The sequence below is a fragment of the Euleptes europaea genome, chromosome 5 (genome assembly GCF_029931775.1).
Source record: "Euleptes europaea isolate rEulEur1 chromosome 5, rEulEur1.hap1, whole genome shotgun sequence".
Classification (NCBI taxonomy): domain Eukaryota; kingdom Metazoa; phylum Chordata; class Lepidosauria; order Squamata; family Sphaerodactylidae; genus Euleptes; species Euleptes europaea.
Genome location: NC_079316.1, coordinates 48,368,203 through 48,389,853, shown reverse-complemented (window position 1 = coordinate 48,389,853; position 21,651 = coordinate 48,368,203). Strand labels below are relative to the sequence as shown.

The 21,651-nt window shown below is 41.2% G+C and overlaps 2 protein-coding genes across 2 annotated transcripts in view; one reads left to right on the top strand and one right to left on the bottom strand.

Annotated features, from left to right (window-relative positions):
• The window catches only part of PCCB (propionyl-CoA carboxylase subunit beta), a 29,347-nt gene extending 19,741 nt beyond the window's left edge, over window positions 1–9,606 (bottom strand). Inside the window, exons 1-4 of the mRNA XM_056849261.1 lie at window positions 9,406–9,606; window positions 5,105–5,224; window positions 4,204–4,272; window positions 604–660 (exon numbers count right to left, since the gene is read on the bottom strand). Coding sequence (XP_056705239.1) covers window positions 604–660; window positions 4,204–4,272; window positions 5,105–5,224; window positions 9,406–9,606 — 447 coding nt within the window. The remainder of the gene's footprint in view (window positions 1–603; window positions 661–4,203; window positions 4,273–5,104; window positions 5,225–9,405) is intronic.
• A 9,354-nt stretch (window positions 9,607–18,960) lies between these two features.
• On the top strand, window positions 18,961–20,272 carry SLC35G2 (solute carrier family 35 member G2). Its single transcript, XM_056849262.1, has one exon. It carries the CDS (start codon window positions 18,975–18,977, stop codon window positions 20,211–20,213), a length of 1,239 nt encoding a protein of 412 aa, XP_056705240.1. The 5' UTR covers window positions 18,961–18,974; the 3' UTR covers window positions 20,214–20,272.
• The last annotated feature ends 1,379 nt before the right edge of the window (window positions 20,273–21,651 follow it).

Below are 21,651 nucleotides of genomic sequence, written 5' to 3'. Positions count from 1 at the left end.
CCCTGGAAAGGACTATCAATAGTAATAAAATAGTATATTAAGTACCGGTACTTCTTACATAAAACTCAGATATGGACCCTTTTCAAAAGGATGCATTTTTGCTAAACACAGCTAAGAACTCATATATACCACTGCTTATCTGACCTTTAATGTCATGTTGGAGGCTTTAAATGTCCATTTTTTTATTCTATGAAAATCTTTGCTTCTAGAATAACAAATGGACATCAAATCATTACAGAAGAAGAATGCAATATTTCGGAAGAGTCAATTCAGTAGCAATGGGATAAACGTTAGGGAACACAAGAGGGCTAGGATGGATGGGCTGAATGAGGAGCGATTTTTTAGTGTAGGAGAAGAAAAGATCTAATAAGTGAACAGGGTGGTTTTGGAGGGGGAGTGTTCAGTAAGTTTTTAAGTACATCTGCCTCATAAGAAAATGTGTCCTATAGCCTAAGGAAGGCTGCTGAGCTAGGGAGCATTTCCACGCAGCATGGATTCATGTGAATCAGGAGCTATTTTTAAACTGTATGACAAATGTTCAGTCTTTGTATTTTGCAGCTTCCCTGCACCGACAATTTTGTTGCTATTTTCTACAATGCCTACCTTGCAAACCTTTTGAGCATGAGCTCCAGACAAACTGCCACCAAACACAGTGAAATCCTGAAGGAAAAAACATGTGTTAAGGTAAAATATAAAATGCCAGAGATTCATGCTGATACCTGTTCCTTCTTTGTTTCTCAGCAATGCTGATTCTGTGACCTTAGGCAGATGATGAGAGGGAGGGCATCTTGGCCATCTTCTGGTCACTAGGGGTGTAGGGGGGAGGCAATAGTGAATTTCCTGCATTGTGCAGGGGGTTGGACTTGATGACCCTGGTGGTCTCTTCCAACTCTATGATTCTATGATTCTCAACACTAGCTTAAACTTGGGGGAGAAAAACTCTGACTTGTTATTCTTTAACTCTTCAATATCCTTGATTTTAAAGAAATCTTTATACAGCTTAAAAATGTTTGCCACAATCATCACTCATAAGATTAAAAATTATGATAAAGCCCTACAGGGACCCAGCCATTTGTGTGTGTGAAGGGATGGGCAGAGGGTTCGATATTATGTTCTTATTTATTTATTTAAAATATTGCTATCCCATGACAGCTGTCTCAGTTACAAACTGAGTTGACAACAAAAGCAAATTAATCATAAAAATACACAAATGTTTAAAACTAAGCACATAACAGCAGCAAACAAAAGACTAAAAAAACTAAATAGGGAATACTTAAAAATCGAGTTAGCACCATATTCATAAACACCAGTTACCAGCAAAGAAGGAAACAAATCATAAAACAGCACAGATGTAAACAGCATATGCTCTCAGCATGAAAGGCTAGTAAACAACAAGAGAGCAGGGTTAAAAAAATTGGCTTGTACCTAGGGTTGCCAATTAGCCTACAGAAAAAATCCTGTGTCTTTAATAGAGGTTTAATATGATGCTATTAACCCCAAGCATGAAAAGCTTTAACCCCTGTTTCCCACACTCAGCCTCAATTAAAGGGAAATTTCTTCAGGCCAGTGGACAACCCGCTCTGAGCCAGCTTCAGCCGGGGAGGGCGGGTTATAAATCACAAAATAAATAAATAAAATAAATAAATAAACTATGCTTGTAACCTACCATCCATTTCCCCTGTTCTCCCCTTCTACAGACCCCCACTTTGCCCTTCCTTTCTGTTTGTGAGTATCTGCTAAATCCTGGACTGCAGTGGGAGAGGGACAGGGGCTAAGTCTCATTCCATGAACTTCACGCCCCTTGCAGGTACAAGCCACAGAACGCTCCATAAAGCGCTGTGCCCCCTCCCAAGGATACAAAGAGACACAAGGACACCTCCTGTATCCCCACCCAGCCCTCCCTCTTACCCAGGTGCGTGTTACTTGAGCATGTGCTGAGAGAGGGAAGGAGGAACAGTTGCCAGTCTCTCTCATATGGGGCAGATCTTGACCTAAATGTAGTCCTGTAGGAGATTATACAGGATACTCCACTCCTTCATATGGTCCCCTCCAGAAGCCATGGCAGCAGAAGCCATATATTAGTGCAAGGATGAAAACTGACTCAAGACAACAAAATGCAGAAAAAGAACAGGAAAGAATTCTACAAGGTTCTCCTTCTTGCCCTTCCAGCAACAACACAGACAACTAATGTTTAATGTCACACCATTTGTCCACCAATGTCTACTTCAACTAGAAATGGATTGCCAAGGTCTTACACAGACAAAGGTCTTCCCTAGCATCTGTCACCTGAGGGCATTTAACTAGAGATGCTAAGGACTGGATCAGAAACTTTCCACATGCCAAGCATGTTCTTTTCCACTAAGCCATGCCCTAAACTTACTTATACATTAAAGGAAAATTAGGTAGCGGGCGGTGTGGAGCTGTATTAGACCAAAATTTGGTTAAGTAAAACAATATGCTTTTTAGGACCAATTACAAGTTCACAATGAAGTGCACACGATACTTTAGTCACACAAAACTCTTCCTTTAATTGCACGTCAGCATTTTCAATCTACATCTGGAAAATCCAAATGATTTATTAACCTTTATTTCACATATTAAGGCTAGCTGTCTGCCTTGGCCACTATCAGTCTTAAATGTTCATTTTGAAACTCCAGATGTTCCCCATCACTGACAAAAGCAGCCTTGATCTGGCAACAGAGCAGCTCACAGATGATTCATGATCACAAAGAGGCAGCATCACAGAGATGTCAGCATGAATGAGCGCAGGCACAAAGTAAATCTACATATACGACTAGCTCAACACTGACTTGCTCATCACTTAACCAAACACATCTCAAAATGTAAATGTACTTAAGACAAGTATTTTCATCGATATTTGACATGACTACTTTTCAACTGTCTTCTCTAGAGGCCTATTCCCATTACATCAAAAATTCAAATTAAATCAACACCTACAAATAACTGCAAGTATACTTTTTCTCACAGAGGAACTCAGGCTCAAGTCTGACTTGCATTTTAAAAACATGACAAAAGAAACTGCCAGGGAATTACCAACATGCATTTTTTGTGATGTCAGAGAAGATACCTGCAATACAAATATAAAAGATTCTGGTAAAAATCCCAGAATGTTTCTATAGTCCAGGTCTTGTATTCGTATCAAATTCTTGCAACATTTCAAAGCTATTTCCTAACCACATCCCAGATATACATTTATAAACCAATAAAAGAAATATAGTATAGGAAACACTTCTCAGTATGAGCAATTCTGAAAAGCATCCACATATATACAACCATCACAGTTCCTACATACTGGCACAATAATTCCATTGTCCAAGAACTGATATGATGTACAATATAAACAGAAACATGACAGAAAGTATAAATAATTATTTTAAAATCTATGTATCTCATTCCTAGCAGAAAGTATAAATAATTATTTTTAAATCTGTTTCTCATTCCTAACTGTGCCCCCATCTGCAGATACTTAAATCCATAGATAAGGGGCACACTTATCCCAAAGAGATGTACTCTTTGTACTCTCCAAGTTTGCAGAAAAGTCTGAAAACTAACTAAATAAATAAAGGGAGGTTTTAAATCCCCCCCAAAAAATAAAAAAAATATTCTCTGTGCAAGTACAGAAAACACACTTTTGTCAGGCTGCTGCCAGTGGCACAGAACGGGAGCCACACTGGGCCCAGCAGCAGCCTTGGTGGCTCCCAGCGGGGGGCCCGGCACACCTGCCCAGAGCAGTCCAGGCAAACTGCTGAGAGGGAGGGAAACCTTGGTGTACCTGCCCAGAGTAGTCTGGGTGAGCTGCGGGGGGCGGGGAGAAGCCTCAGCGAGCCTATCTGGACTGCTCCAGGCAAGCCACCGAGAGAGGGGCTGTGGAGAGAGAAGGCTCAGTATGACTGCCCAGAGTTATCTGGGCAAGCTGCCAAGAGCGGGGCTGGGGGGGGAAACCTGCAGAGAAAGGGGATGGGGGGATGGGGAGGAAGCCGGGGGGGGGGGCCTAAAATGGGATGGCTGCTTCTGCAAGTTTCTTGTGGGTCCCCACTTGTTAAAGCTCTATTTTGAACTTGAAATTCTAGTAACACAAATACACAAATCATATATGCACTGTAAACAAAACCCAAATATAAATTAATATAAAATAATTTTATGAAGTTTCAATGCAAAAGCTCACAATTCAAAAAACAATACCTGACTGAAGACATAAGCCAGTCTCCCGTTTATTCTGCCCTGGCCAGTTACAACACTATCTCCAGGGTACTGCAAAAGAGAACAATTGTGTAGTTTGGAACACAAATAAGATTAAACAGTGACATCAAACTTTTACAAATGATCAAAACCAAATGTTACCTTTTTTCACTTTTACCTTTGATACTTTTGCAGGACAATGACTCAGCTCAAACCCAACCCCCTTCTGACTATATATATTACTCTTCCAACACACTTTAACACTGAGAGACACTGTCCTTCAGTGTTACTCCTCTGAAGATGCCTGCCACAGCTGCTGGCGAAACGTCAGGAAAGAAAATACCAAGATCACGGTCACACAGCCCAGATAACCTACAAGAACCGAATCTCCTTTTAACTTTGAGTACTACAGACAAAAATTCACCAGTCTCTAAACTGTCATAAGTGCAGAGGTCACTCTGTCACTACATTAAAGAACAAACTTCATGTAGAACAGAGACATATCCCCATAAACAATAACTAGAATAAAAAACGAAATAAAAAGCATACAGCTAGAAAGAAAACTATAAAAAAATCACGTTCCAGACCAATTAAACCAATACAACAAATGAAATCATAGCAGAAAACTAAAATAACGGAGAGAGACAGAGAGGATGGAAAAGAAATATAATCGGTACTGACAGCTGGATCATTTTCATTTTCTGCCAGTGCAAGCCCCACCAGAAAAAGAAACACATTAACAAGTAGCTCTTTTTTTGCCATCCACATCTGACTTATGGCGACCTTGTAAGGTTTTCAAGGCAAAAGATGTTCAGAGGTGGTTTGCCATTGCCTGCCTGTGTCACAACCATGGTATTCCTTGGAGGACCCTCTCAGCCCAAAACAAAAAAGATAAATCAAGCACCTTGTTTTTTTCAGCCTCCATTCCAAAGTCTGCACATCTGTGTTCCACAAACATGTCATATTCTACAAAACTGTCAGGATCCAATAAGAGCAGAATGCGCTCCCTAGCTGTGAGCTTTCCCTGGAGAACAGTAAAGACATGGTTTTAATCATCACAGTAAGCCAGAACTAAACATCATTAAAAATAAATTTCCCAATTTAAGATTTTATTCACATCCTAAATTTGTCCCATGAAGCAGTGCAAAACTCTGCTTTGCCATTATAACTCTTAATTTTAAAAGGATCACTTGCTTGCTTTTCCCTTGCAAACTGCTAATCATACAGCCAAACACTTATTATCCTTAATATTTTCTGTTTTATACAAACCATTGAGGGACAGATAATATAGACAGACAGCACAATGTAATGGTATGCGTGTCATACTAGAATCTGAGAGACCCAGGTTCTAATCCCCACTCTGAAATGGATGACCACTCTGAAATGGATGACCTTGGGCCAGTCATTCTCTCTCAGCCTCACCTACCTCACATGGTTGTTATGAGAATAAAATGGAAGAGGAAAACAATGTTGTAAAGCACTTGGATCCCCCACTGGAAAGGAAAGCAGGGAATAAATATCTAACAAACAAATAAATAAAATATATGCAGAGAAGAAAGGAAATGAACCACAAAGATGTCTAGCGAACACAGAGAAAGGGTTCTTTCAATCACAACATTAACATATGGCACTGCATTGGCACTACATTGAAAAATATGAGGGAACAGATTGGAGGCTACTGAGAAACTGCAGAGGTGGAGAGAATAATTAATTTGGAAACCCCACCCCACCCTTCAGAATCTTCCTCCACTCCCTGGATTCTCTAAACTGTTTGAGGAGGCTGAATTCTGCCCCTGCCCTTCTTTAACTGATACTCAGATACTTTCTACATTCCGTGTCTTCTGGAACATCCTCCTCATTCAGCTGCTTTTAAAGAGTTTTTTCTTCAAGTTAATTTACAACATCGTATTTTCTTGTATACCAGAGGAGTCCCACCAATATGTAGAGACCCCACATTAGGGCCAAACTAGACATAAGACTCTCATGTCTACCACAGGGACATCATATCCATTTTAAAGCTTAAACTGGACAATTTAAAAATGCCACAAGGGCCTGACCATTGGGGGGGGGGGAGGCAGCCATTTCAGCACTTGAAAAGACACTGGGGGGGGGGCAAGACTGCCTCATCCCACCATGGGCCCAATCAAGATCAGGCTCTCACAGCATTTTTAAATTACCCATTTTAGGTTTTAAAATAGTGGCGGCGCTGACATGAGGACACCATCATGTCTAGTTTTGTCCTTATCTGTGGGTGTAGTTTTTGTCATCCAGCCAGTTTACCATTAGACATAGTGATCTTATTTGATAGGACAAAAATTATATCCACTCACATTTTAACATTCTGACAACAGCTAGCCTATTCATAGTAATAACAGATCTTTTGAATGTGCTTCTCTAAGATAACTAGTGTAAGTGAAATAAAACCCTAAAGCAAAAAGCACCCAAAAAAACCACCCCAAAAAGATATTCTCAGGAGAGGCTCAGCATTAGAAGGTAATCTGCATAAGGACAGAGGTTTTAAAAATTACAGTCCAAATGATTTATTCCTTTTACTATGACTACATGTGCACCTCATATAAAAACTATGCACTTAACCTTTTAACTGCTGAAGAAATTTATACAAAAATTACACTAAATAGTCACAGTGGTTCTCCTCACACCCTAGACTTATACCCCTATGAAAAAATTGTTTAAAGTATTAATTTCCCTTTACCAAATGATCCAAGCACTTAAAATGTGTTATATATAGCTTGGCTTTGCATTGATTGCAGCTCTCTTCAAGTAGAAAGGAATCTACTCAAAGAAAGTAGCAATCCCTACATCAATAGCAAAGATATAGTTAAAAGAAGCAATGGACAAACAAAACAAATCACATGCCTGTGATTTCACCTTTCACAGACAGAGAAAATGGGCCTCTTCAAGGTTATTTAGTGTGTAACTTCACCAGCCAAGTTTCATTTTTAGTTCAGCTCTAGCTGTAATGAAATCTTAGTCCTGCAAGTGGTCTCTGTAGAAATACTTCACCTTCGAAATGTGCCCTTGCAGGGAACTTAGTGGCTGAAAAATAAGTTATTTCAGACACATTTGAGACTCAGACAAGACATCCAATAAGTTCCTGTTTCATTTGCAAGTTTCATGACAACTCAGGCCCAGCGCTGTTCTGCAGGATTGTTAACAATGACTGTCTAGGTTGTGTGGGCAAAGGACGCTTTTTAAACTTTTCACAGCTGGTTAATTATCCATGGCCCTGTAAATGAGGTCAGAGTATACAATCCAAAAAAACGACAATATGTTATTCAGAAAGTCCGAACTGCACAAACAGGACAGAGTTTAGAATCTAAAACGCACCTTGTCATGTCAGACCATGGTCGACTTAACCAAGTAAATAGTACAACAGCTAGTTGTCTCATCATGTTGACAACTAGGGTATGATGATGACAGCCAAACAGGGAGGGCTCAGTGGTTCTGCTTTACATGCAGAAGGTCCTAAATTCAATCCCCAGTATCTCCAGTGAAAAGGACCAAGTAGTAGTAGGTGATGTGAAAGACCTCTGCCTGAGGCCCTAGTAAAGAACAGACAATGCTGAGCTTGTCAGACGAATGGCCTTACTAAATATAAGGCAGCTTTATGTGTGGTCAACCACTGTTTATTCCCAGCGCTTAAAAGGTAAAGGTCCCCTGTGCAAGCACCGGGTCATTCCTGACCCATGGGGTGGCGTCACATCCCGACGTTTTCTAGGCAGACTTTGTTTGCGGGGTGGTTTGCCAGTGCCTTCCCCAGTCATCTTCCCTTTACCCCCAGCAAGCTGGGTACTCATTTTACCGACCTCAGAAGGATGGAAGGCTGAGTCCGTCGGGATCGAACTCAGGTCGTGAGCAGAGTTTGGATTGCAGTACTGCAGCTTAACACTCTGCGTCATGGGGCTTAGCACCCAGCACTTAGATGTATTCTTTTCCTGAATACAAAGGCTCAATTTAACTTCTATGGCTAATAACCAGCAATACACTTATCCTCTGTCTTTGGTTATTTGGTAAGCCATCCAAGTTGTGGTCATCACAAGACATTGTAACAAAAAAATCTTAGTTTAGTTGTGTAAAGAAGTACTTTATTTTGTGTCAAGTACTTTATTTTGTCTGCCCATTCAATATTACATCTCTCTGGATCCAACAAGCACTGCAGACATAATGTGTGTATAGTTAGAAAGGTCTTGAATTCCTACATGGAAATGATATGGAAGAATTTAAAAAAACTTGGGCAAAGGCCGTCACGTATTGGGATAAACTGGCAAAAATGGATTTTACTATTTTAATTAGTGAGTTATAGAAACTAGTTTTAATACTTTTATATTTTACTGTTAATAGATATTTTTAAAACTGTTTAGACACTTCTTCGGAAGTCGGGTGATGGGTCACTTTTTAAGGTGGGTGGAGGGTTGAAGGGCTATCTTGGTTTTTTTTTTTATTGAACTTTATAATTTTGTAACCATGAATGTATTAATAAGTATAAATAGATACTCTTTTGTATTTTCTTTTTTAAATTTTCTGTTTATATTATTGTATTTGTTTGTTTTGTTTGTATAAAAATAAAAAAATTATAACAAAAAAATTACATCTCCCTGGATACAACAAGCACTGCAGACATATCCTTATAATGTGTGTATAGTTAGAAAGGTCTTGAGGGTTTTGCCGCGACAAAGCGTTCAGATGTACACTTGGCCATTTTCACGTCAGTTAGGTGAATTTTATGGTCAACTTTTCTGCAAATAAGAAATTCAGCCTCCAAAGAGAACCTCACGACTGCGCCAACGTTATTTTAAACTAATGATTTTAAAAGTGGACTAAAGTATCCCTCCTTGTCGCTGCTTCCCAGTGGAAATTTTCAATGGGAACTATGCCGGTTCCCATACTGCCGCCTCTCCTCTGTGGCCTTTAGATTATAAGGCAAGAGGGCCAAATTTTAAAATCCAGCCCTATCAGAACCTGAAACAGGCTAGACACGAGTCTCCCAAGCGAACGCCCCTCAAAAGGTGTTCCACGCCCGATATATTTCCAAGGCCATTAACGTCTTTTCCCGCGCAAGGAGCCGCCGGCGAGCGTTTCCCAGAGGGCTGCGCGGAACTGCCAGCGAGCGGCCGCGAAAGAGCTGCGCGCAGGTGGCGGGGAGGGCAAGAGGCCCGACAGAGGCGCGCTCGCTCGCTCGCTCACCCGCCGATGCTGCGCCTCTATACGGGCCTGGCCGCCCCCCAGCAGCGCCGCCCGGCGCTTCTTCTCGATGCGCTCGGGCACCGTGAGCGCTCGGCCGGCGGGGCCGTTGCTGCCGAAGGAGCAAGAAAGCCTCGGCGCCACCCGGGAGAGCCGGAAGGGCAACACCCGTACCGCCGCCATCACCGGACTACGAAGGCGCATGCGCGGCCTGGAGGCAAGCGCTGTGGGGAGGGAGGCCCATCGTCGGCCTGCTCAGCGCCGCCCAGTTGCCTGCGTAGCCGGGCTCCTGGACGCAACCCCGGGTGTCTTTGACCAGGGTGCTGTTCCTCTGCTGCAAAACAGCTGGGCCGCTTTACCTTTTCTCTTTCTCTCTCTCCGGAGACTGCATCTCGTGAGTCGGATGCTTCTTTCCATCTGCTCCATAGTGAGACCCAGAGCCTTCCTCAAGTCAAGTGTTTTGTCATAATTTATATGAAGTTCTTACAGTTTCCTATGCACGATCCAGAAACGCTCTTCTTCATGGTTGAACACATGAACACGCCTTATACTGAATCAGACTCTCGGTCCATCAAAGTCAGTATTGTCTACTCAGACTGGCAGCGGCACTCCTGGGTCTCAGGCAGAGGTCTTTCGCATCACCTGCTTGCCCAGTCCCTTTAACTGGAGATGCCAGGGATTGAACCTGGGACCTTCTGCATGCTAAACAGAGCTGCCGCCCTTTCTCAGCCTGACCCAATTGTGCTTCTATTGCAGGGGCATAACCCGAACTTTGTCCCTGCGATGATGCACAACTTTGCCAGATAGCAACATCCATTGTTTGTGTACAGTGCCGTAATTACTGTGCCGACCATAGGTGCAGAGTTATCATGAATGTGGATGGATATTGGGAGACAAGCAGCGAGGGCAGGGCTTGTACAATATTTGTCCTGAAGACTGACAACATCCTGGTTTAGACATGATGCTAGTAACACAAAACAGTTTGTCTGTGTGACTATACACACATTCTGTCTCTTTTGATAATGTTTTAGACATGATGCTGGTGGGGTAAAAGTTCACCCATGCGAGACTTTGCTGTTGCACAGAATATCATCTCAATAGATTGCTCCCCATGCAAAGCAGCTATATATGTTCAGCTAGCTTGCCAGCACAACATCCATCTGGGCTAATGGACCTCTTGTGTGCTAACACAGCATGTGTAGCTAGTTAGGATGCTGTGTGTGAGCAGAAAGTCCTAAACGTAAGTGCTTTTCTCACCACCTCATTTTTAAAATCTGAGTACAAAGCAGTTATATGTGCATATTTGGCATAGCAGCGCAACACCCATCTAACGGTTGTCATCAGCGCTGGCCTCCTTACCCCGTCTATGCTGTTAACTAAAGTTTGGAGGCCCTGACTCCTTGTCCAAGCCCACAGTGGTCCTGTGCTCTAATGCTGAGCGCCACTTTTTTAACTATAAATTGATTAATAACAGAATTGGTTTTCAAAATTTTTTTAAAAAATTAAAGTTCATGTATATTGTGATTTTATTGTATTTGATGTGGTTTGATTATGTTACCCACCCTGAGCCCAGCCTAGGCGAGGGATAGAGGGCTGGATCTAAATAAACAAATAAACAAAACCTATGAACTAGCATGCTAACCAATTATAGATAGCTGCTTTGTGCAAGTAAAGGCCCAGTTTGAACTATATTTGGGCACAAAAATTGCACAGGTAAGTTCTTCTGTCCCACTGCATCGTATTTATATCAAGTTTTAAACTAAGCAATTACCCATGCAAAGCAGCTACACAGGCTTAGTTAGCATACCAGAGATCTGTAATGGGCCAATGTTACACTAGCATGCTAGCTAAGCATGTATACATTCTTTGTATGGATACCGGCTCTGTTGCAGTGAAATTCTGAGCATATGCAAAGTCACATGAGCAAATTCTTTTGCCTTGCTGGCATCCAGTTTAAATTAGGCCTAGCTCTGCAAATGTAATGGAATTAGGTGGCAGAAGATTGAGGTGATAGAGGCAAGTTTGCCAATTCATTATGTGGATGGGGGGTGCTGCTTTAGAATGCCTCCCCCCCTAGTTTAAAAAAAAACTGCAAAGACCAAACTAGCAAATTTCGAAGAAAGGTTTAGCACAGTCCTCTGCTTGCTCTGCTGGTTGTTCTCTTTGAAATAGTTTTTAACATGGTCTGATATTTAAAAATGTTCCACCAGCTGTTGGAAGTGGCAATTCAAAGACCACCTAAGCATGCTACCATCTCATTTTGTTTCATATGTAGACCATGCCAAATTTTTAGCAAGTTATAGGGATTCACAGAACAGGAAAAAATGTTCATGCAGAAATTCCCTCTTCTACACAATTGGTAAGGTGTGGTCCTAGTTACCCTAATCATAAAGTGTGGAAAATGTACTAATATAATAATGCCCCTGTATAGATTTGTGGTGCAGCCTCATGTGGAGTATGGTGCACAGTTCTGGTCATCCTATCAGAAAGGACATCACAGAGCTGGAAAATGTACAGAAGAGGGCAACCAAGATGATCAGGGGTTTGGAGCACCTTCACTGTGAGGAAAGACTGTTTCAGTTTAGAAAAGAGACAACTAAGGTGGGATATGATAGAGATTTATAAAATTATACACAGGGTGGAGAAAATTAACGAAAAGACCTTTCCCCCCCCTCTCCCAATATACTAATTTTAGTATACTAGTAGCAGCCAATGAAGATGATGGGTGGTAGATAAGGACACACAAAAGGAACTACTTCTTTATACAGTGAGTGATTAAAATGTGGGATTCACTGCAGGAGGATGTAATGATGGCCACAGGCTTAAACAGCTTTAAAGGGGGATTAGATAGATTCATGGAGGATAGGTCTAATGTTTTCCAATGATCAGAAGCCTATGCCTCCAGACCTCTGCGTCTGACTTTAAATGTTTATTGAAAACTTACCTCTTCATTCTCCCTCTCTAATAATACTAGAACCTGAGGTCATCCCCTGAAACAGAAGGGTGGGAGATTCAAGACAGACAAAATGAAGTACTTCTTCACACAGCACGTAGTTAAATTGGGGACATTGCCATAGGATGTGGTGATGGCTACCAACTTGGAAGGCTTTCAAAGGGAAGCGGACATATTAATGAAGGATGGAACTATCAATGGCTACTAGCCATAATTGATACCTACTCCCTCCAGTACCAGAGGCAGCATGCCTCTTTATATCAGTTGCGGGGGAGCATGGGCAGGAGGATGCTGTTGCAGTCATCCTGCTCATGGCCTTCCTCGAGGCAGCTGGTCAGCCACTGTGTGAACAGAACCCTGGAACAGATGAACCTTTGATCTGATCCAGCATAGCTCTTTTTATATTCTTATGTTCTCACGTCCTGAATTTTTCTCCTCCATCATTTCCTATCCCTTTCCCCTTTCCTCTATCCCCAGCCAGCGGGTTTTAAAAACCCTTGTGCAATGCCTAGCAATACTAAGTGCTTTAAACGTACTAATTTTTAAATACGAATAATAACAGTCTTGGAAAACAATCTTGTTCCATTATGATCCAGACCTGTCCAATCAATACCTATTATTGCTGGTATTCATATAAGACAGAAACATTATTTCTACCTGTTAATTCTTCTTTAACCAATGTGCTTAGGATTTGTCCTGTAGTTCTAAGGAATGAAGTTGGAGGTAATTTTAACTTATTATTTTGTCATTTGAAAATGAGCCAGATCTAAGATAATTATTTCAGCCTTCATTCTGAAATGAATGAAGTGCTTACAGGCAGTCTGTAAGCACTTAGAAAGAAATGCCGTGATCACTGACAGTCAACATGGGTTTCTCAAAAATAGGTCATGCCAAACTAATCTCATATCTTTTTTTGATAGAGTGACAAGTATGGTAGATGAAGGGAATGCTGTAGATGTAGTGTACCTTGATTTCAGTAAAGCCTTTGATAAAGTCCCCCGTGATCTTCTTGAAACAAAGCTAGTAAAATGTGGGCTGGACACTGCTACTGTTAGGTGGATTTGTAATTGGTTGACTAACAGAACCCAAAGGGTGCTCATTAATGACACAACTTCATCCTGGAGAGGAGTGACTAGTGGGGTACCACAGCGGTCTGTCCTGGGACCAGTACTATTTAATATTTTTATAAATTACTTGGATGATGGAATACAGAGCATGCTAATCAAATTTGCAGATGACACCAAGTTAGGAGGGGTAGTTAATACCCCGGAGGATAGGGTCAGAGTTCAGAATGACCTTGATAGACTGGACAGCTGGGCCATAAGTAATAAAATGGATTTCAATAGGGAGAAGTGTAAGGTACTTCACCTAGGCAGAAACAACATAAGGCACAGGTACAGGATGGGAGATAGTTGGCTTGACAACAGTATATGTGAAAGAGATCTGGGAATCTTAGTGGACCACAAACTGAACATGAGTCAACAGTGTGATATGGCAGCTAAGAAGGCCAATGCAATTCTGGGCTGCATCAATAGGAGTATTGTGTCTAGATCAAGGGAAGTAATACTACCACTGTATTCTGCATTGGTTAGACCTCCCTTGGAATACTGTGTCCAGTTTTGGGCTCCACAATTTTAGAAGGATGTTGACAAGTTGGAACGTGTCCAGAGGAGGGCAACCAGAATGGTCAGAGGTCTGGAATCCATGCCCTATGAGGAGAGACTTAGGGAGTTGGGTTTGTTTAGTTTGGAAAAGAGAAGGCTGAGGGGAGACATGATAGCCATGTTTAAATATTTGAAGGGATGTCATGTAGATGAGGGAACTAGCTTGTTCTGTGTTGCTCCAGAGACTAGGACACGGAGTAATGGATTTAAACTAATAGAAAAGCGATTCCACCTAAACATGGGGAAGAACTTTCTGACGGTGAGGGCTGTTCGATGGTGGAGTGCACTGCCTCGGAGGGTGGTGGAGTCCCTGTCTTTGGAGGTCTTTTAGCAGAGGCTGGATGGACATCTGTCGGGAGTGCTTTGATTGTGGGATCCTTCATTGCAGGGCGAGGGTTGGGGTCACTGGGGATGTGGGGGGGAGGTAGTTGTTAATTTCCTGCATTGTGCAGGGGGTTGGACTAGATGACCCTGGTGGTCCCTTCCATTTCTATGATTCTATGATTCTATCAGGATGATGCACGTACACATGCGCCTCAAAAACTACCGTTCAACCAAATTACCTGGGGCCAATTATCATTATATTGCTGTAATATCAGGGTCATATGCTCCCAATAGCTAGCCCTGACCAGCGGACTAGCCGCAGCATTCTGTGCTAGCTGCAGCCTCTGAACCTCCTTCAAGAGTAGCCCCAATTAGTAGCATTAATTGCAATAGTCCAGTCTAGATGTAACTAAGACATGGATCACTGTGGCTAGATCTGAGTGACCCAAGAATGGACGCAGTTGACACACCAACCAAAGATTGGCAGAAGCACTCCAAACCACCAAACATATAGCTGGGAATCATCCTGATATTGGTGACACTGTGGCCCAAACTTCCTGATTACTTCTCCCAGTAGCTTCACATAGGATGGGGGGAAAGATCATACCCTCCAGAACCCACAGGTCAATGGCCATGGGGCACAACAGGAATCCACCAATACCATCTTCTGAGACTGCCCCCCAATAGGACTTAAACCACCATAACATGGTGCCCCCCAGTCCTAGTGCTGAGAGATGGCTCAGTAGGGTACGATGGTCAATAGCATCAAAGGCTGCTGAGTGATTCAGCTGAATTAGCAGAGTCACATTCCCCCTGTCTAGTTCCCAGTAGAGGTTATCAACCAAGGTGACCAAAGCAGTCTGTTCCAGACCACAGCCTGAAGCCAGACTAAAACAGGTCGAGAACACCAGACTTTTCCAAGAGCCCCTACAGCTGAGAAGCAACCAGAAGAACTGAGAAGACTCAGTGGTGGTGGAGAAATATTGCCTTTTTACCCCCATACTGCCTCAGAATAGGCTCTAATATTGGCTCTATGCCATGTTCGATCAGTCTCGTTCTGAGTTTCCTAGCAGTGGCCCTTTAGCCATCATCCCTCCTATTTCATCCCTATCAGCATCCAAGTGAACCAGGGAGAATGCTTGGCTCTGTGCGTGGGGAGAGGGCACTTTGGGCAATTGGGTCAATAGCCCGGGCCATCTTCCTATTCCAGACAGCGGTCAGGGCCTTGACAGAATTGTCAGCAGCCAAGGTAGGAAAATCCCCAAGCAATGATAGGAAACAATCAGGATTCATCATGTGCCTGGACAGACCATCTTAATGGGTCCACCACACCTGCAGAGGAAAGAGGAAGCAGTAAATCTAAACTCTACCAGGTAATGATCTGTCCATGACAAAGGAGTAAGCTTTAACTCCCACACCTCCAGATCACTCTCGCCATCAGTATAATAAACCAGATCCAATGTGCGCCCTGCTAAATGTGTGGGGCCAGTAATTACAGCACAGAAAGATTGTTTGCCCTAGAATTGCACCATCATCATTATATATCTATTTCCCAACTGTGTCCACTATCTGTGGATATCTAAATCTGCAGATAGGGGGCACACTTACCCCAAACAGTTGCCAGCTCTGGGTTGGGAAATACCTGGAGATTTTGGGGGTGGAGCCTGAGGAGGGCAGGGTTTAGGGATGGGAGGGACTTCAGTGGGGTATAATGCCATAGAGTCCACCCTCCAAAGCGGCCATTTTCTCCAGATGAACTGATCTGGCAACCCAATTTATCACAGATTTTTTTTTTTGGCTGCTTTACTCTACTTTTAGCATTTATATTTAATTCCTTTTCGCTGCTGTGAGTGTCTTTATAACAGAAAGATATATAAATTGCAGATGAATAAAATAGGTAAACAAAATATCTAAAACAAGAAAATTGCGATGTTTGTGTGCCTAGTTCCATATCAAATGTATAGGCTACATAAATAAGAATGATTAACTCCTGTATCTTGTTTGGAAAATTAGAGATTTATCCAATGTAGATTCTCTTCAAAATAGCACAAGTGTGAACACACATAGGAAGGAACTCTGACATGAAATAATTGTAATCTATATGGAAAAAGTGGAGGAGCAGAAGATAATAGTGGATCAAAATTATAAGTTGATTTGTTTATTTATTAAAACGATGTTGGAGTTTTACTTAGCTATTACTGGGTAAACATTTAAAACCCTCATGATACATATCCTAAGGGTTAATACCAGTTGAGTAATCGGTCAGTACATTTGTCCAGATATTAGACTATGGTTGAACTACTGCCCACTGTACACGTGATACAGTACCATTTATTTCTGTAAGAAATTGCAGCAATGAAAATGGGCAGTGAGTCATCCCATAGATATTTACTGATTACTTGATAAACAGTGAGAGTCGGTCCCTTTATTGTAAATGTGCTTTTTTCAATGTAATGTGTTTATTTCTGTCCATGCCTATGTAATATGTACTATGCATATAAAAAGTCTAACTAAAAATATTGTTAAATCCAATTATATGGCTTATGATTATGGGGTTTCACTTCCCTCCGCTCTATATATCTTCCATAGAGGATGATGATTAAAAATCTGGCTTTGTAACTGAGAGTGAACAATGTTCAAGCCACATATGCCATGAAAATCATTATCTTTTTGCTTGTTTTTTATAAGTAATGTGCCATTTAAAACATATGCTTCCTTGTCATAGTCACCAGTAAGAAGCAGATTTATTCCATTCCATAATTAGTAGTGAGGGTACTGTCAAATGTCCTTGAGTTCTACTGAGCATGCTCACTTATTCTGGTCTGTTCACAGCATTCGATTCTTTAGCTGTAGCCTCTCTCTCTCCCCCTCCTCTTCAGAGAGGGTAGCAGAAACAGAATCTGCGTTTATTCTCCTTCATACATTCTGAATTGATGACATTTGGCTCTCTGTTCCTGGCTACCCTGAAAATTTGGATTCACAGGTACCTATCTCCAATTCTTCCTATTTTCTTCAAATCTAAAAGACAGAAATGGACACACTGCTGAATGTTGGAGCACAGACTTCCTTCCTTTAACATCTCTCAACCTTGGGATATTTGTGTGGCATCATTTACCCAGAACCTTCTAAACAAAAAGGTAAAGAAACATATTTCCTCCCCTTGTATTTGGCTGTTTAGTGCTCTCTCTTGCATGATAAAAGAATGTCTCAGCTGTCACTGAATGTCTATTTAAGCTGCACCATTCGGGTCCATTAATGTGCATTTTGCAGATGTGCAGTTTTTAAATAATGGGTTTTATTGGGGAGAGAATCACAGAGCAACTTTGAAAGCCCCCCTATAGACAAAATTGTAGTGACCCCACATCAGACATTGTAAAACTCATATATATTTGAAGGAGCACTCCATTCTTTCAAGTATCCATGGTCTTTAATCTCTGCATTTGGCATTTACTAGTTCTGATACTGACAGAGAGGTCAGCATTCTTATATTCATCAATTTAACAATTTACTGCTCCCTGTATTTTCATTTTTAAGGCAATGTATCTTATACTGTGAATTTAAAGACTATACAATTAAAAGGTGGTGGTGAAAGGGGCAGGGAATGAGTTGGAAAACAAGTTAATCCTTATTTTCATCATAAGAAAACTGTATTTAAACTGACATTTACCTGTTTTAATTGGCAGCATTGGTACAATATTGCCAAATTAATAATAAAACTTGTTACTCTTATACATTCTGGCCCAGTCTTATGTATGGACTGCTGTGCCAGCAAATAGGATTGAACAGACTGACTTCTGAACCAGTGTAATATCACACCTATGGCATTGAACTGGACATCCCAGACTGGTTCAGAACATCATAATAGCCCATCAGTACAGGCCAGCATTGCAACACCTGTAAAAACAACCACAAATAAAGCTGTTGTGTGGCACAAAACTAGGAGAGGGGACGTGGAGTAACTAATCTATGTAGCTTCCTAAAGGCTTTTAGCCTTTACACAGCCAGCTATAGTAACACTTACCTAGTATAGTAAGAAGGAACATCGACTGAATAAAATCAGTGTTGATGAAAGAGAAGCTTGCAAGATACCTATGTATTTACAGGATATCATCATAATTACACAATTACATTGGTTCCCATTGTAACTTTGTTGAGAATCTTTCAATTACACATCTAGATTTTGACATGCAAACACTGCAAATTATTTCAATTCTAGCTGAAACTGTAATTTGCTAATATTTTATTGAAAGAAACCAGTTCTTCAGAATAAGCCATTTGCTTGAACTGCATGAGTATAATTTGGAACACGGGGAAATTGTGAGGGCGCTACAGAAGAGGTAAATGTCAAGCCTAATTTTAAATATGTCTAGCAAGAACAAATGCATTTATGATTATGATGAAGTATAGTGATCTGTTGTCACAACAGATTTGCTATATTTGGCATTCATATTTGAGTTTTTCTTTCTTCTCAAAGCAAGCTCAGCCTACCCGGGGCAATGGGAGAACATTTGGAATTGAAGTTAGGATTACATTGTGTAAGTGGTCTAAATATTGCAACCAAACCACTTTATTACTGCTGAATTTCTTATATATACATATTTCTTTACTATCAGTCCTAGTTATCTGAGGAAATGGATACTTCACCTTCCAAACAATATCCAGTGAAAAAACGAGTGAAAATTCACCCCAATACAGTGACAGTGAAATATACCTCCCATTATCCACAACCTGGAGAAGAAGAATATGAAGGAACTAGTGAAGACAATGATAGTTTTGTAGAAGATAATCCAAAGAGGAGGCTGCTCAGTGATGGGCGATGGAAAGGAAGATCCTCCTTTGGAACAATTGGCATCCCTTCTCAGGCCACACAAAAGCTGGAAGACTACAAAAGTGAGCCTGGCCAAGGTTTCATAGAAGGAAGCATTTTTCAGTCTAGAAAGACTTGGGCTGTGCTTTTTGGATCTGCCTTGGCCCATGGTTGTGTAGCCCTGATAACTAGACTAGCTTCTGACCGTTCCAAAGTGCCATCTCTAGAACTAATCTTCATTCGGTCTGTCTTACAAGTGTTTTCTATCTTAGTTGTGTGCTATTACCAAGAGGACCCTTTTGGACCAAAAGGCCTCAGATTGCGACTGTTCTTCTATGGTGTATGCAATGTTATTTCCATTACCTGTGCTTACACATCCTTCTCAATAGTGCCCCCAAGCAATGGGACTACTATGTGGAGAGCTACCACCACAGTCTTCAGTGCCATTCTGGCCTTTTTACTGGTAGATGAGCGAATGGCTTGTGTTGATGTAATTACTGTACTGAGTAGTGTTTTGGGTGTTTGTTTGGTCATGATACCCAACATTGTTGATGAAGAAAGTTCTCTGCTGAATATCTGGAAGGAGGCTTTTGGTTACACAATGACAGTGATGGCAGGTTTAACCACAGCTCTCTCCATGATAGTATACAGGTCAATCAAGGATAATGTCAGTATGTGGACAGCACTGTTTACCTTCGGTTGGACCGGAACGCTATGGGGAGCTTCTACCATGTTTTTTCTACAGGAGCCAATTATACCGCTGAATGGAGAAAGCTGGAGCTATCTCATGGGCATCTGTCTATGTTCCACAGTGGCTTTTCTAGGTGTCTATTATGCCTTGAGCAAATTCCATCCAGCATTGGTCAGCACAGTACAGCATCTTGAGATTGTGATAGCTATGGTCCTTCAGCTTCTTGTGTTACGCATCTTCCCCAGCATTTATGATATGATTGGAGGAGCTATTATAATCATCAGTGTAATTTTTCTTGCATTTTATAAACTGTCTTGGAAGAAATTAAAAAGGCAAGATTATCAAGAGATACTGGATTCTTCCATTAAGTGAATAGCAGGTTGTTGTATTCTGTTCACTGCCATGTACAATTATTATGCATTTATGTATGTCTTTTTGTATAGTGTTGTTGACAGCATACTACCTTTTCTTGTTCAAAAATAAGACTATTTGCCAGACTATAGCTCAGTGGAGATTCTTCAGAAATGTCTGTCCTATATGTGAAAAAATGTTTTTTTAAATGTGCAAGCTGTGCAAATTTAGATTTTATTCTTAGGTAGTATACAGAAGTGCCGATGTTTACTATAAATGGCTGTGTTCCAGGAGACATTTTAAGTAGATTCTAATTGGAATATTTTGAGGTTTAATATATACTAGACTGGACACCAGTGTCAAGTAGCCTTTTGCAGGGTCCAAGACAAGGGCTACAAAGAAAATAACAGCTAATCTGAGGCCTTTACAGTGCAATCCTAAACAGAGTTATACCCTTCTAGGTGTAACTCTATTTAGGATTGTGCTGTTCATTTTTCACAACAAAGAACTAGGTCTACTGTGGAAGTTTTTGTGAAGTATTTATTGCTCCTAGAGACGTTAACTGGTTTGTTTGCCTGCTGTTCTGAACTTTGTGGTAATGTACAGTCTGATACATGATCTAACAACCTCAAACCAAATGCCCAGTTTTAGGACTTGCTGTGGGCATAAAACTTGATAGCAGTAGATTATTTAATACAGTAATTCAGCAGCAAGCACAGACACTGAAGGAGGAAGATTATTGATCATGATAATCATATACACTACTTGTTTGTAGTATGTAATATTTTGTATATAAAATTTTTAACTTGCATGTGCTTATAATAGGTATAATTCATCTCTGATTCAAGTGTATGGTTTTTATTTGTTATTCTTTGGATTAGACTGTAAAATTAGATGTTGTACAATTGGCAGCACACTAGAAACAATTGGCAGCACACGAAGCACAAAATCAATGGCACCATAGATGCATCCACAGAATTACTTTAATGTTAAGCCCTTACTCTTGCTGAAACTGTTATTAATGTCTGCGAACTATGATAACAATCCACCTGTCCAAGCAGCCTTTTATTCGGTGAGTGTGCATGTCTATTTGGATTAGTTCTCTCAGCTCTTTCTGACAAAGTTTTATGTTGTTCCTGTCCCCCATCTATATCTAAAATCCTCTCTTGTTCCCAGGTATGTGGGAGTGGGGATGCTGCATTTCTGTGTGAGGCAAAGCAATGTTGGGAGAGGGGGTTGCATCTACTAGTCCCACTAGCCCCTTCAGTCCTACTGAGGACAGAAAGAAAAGAAGATGCCACCAGGCATCATGCTTGGATCCAACTTCATCTGAATGTAGCCTCCACCTGTTTATCAAATGCCATTAATGCAGCACAGGCTCCCATGTTTCCAAGTGGAGTAAACCAATGCTCCAAGTGGAACAGCACACGCACCCCACTCCAACTACTCCTACCACTCC

Bases quoted from the DNA above. Each gene is read 5' to 3' on its own strand.
- SLC35G2 (XM_056849262.1), top strand. From the start codon at position 18,975: ATGGATACTTCACCTTCCAAACAATATCCAGTGAAAAAACGAGTGAAA.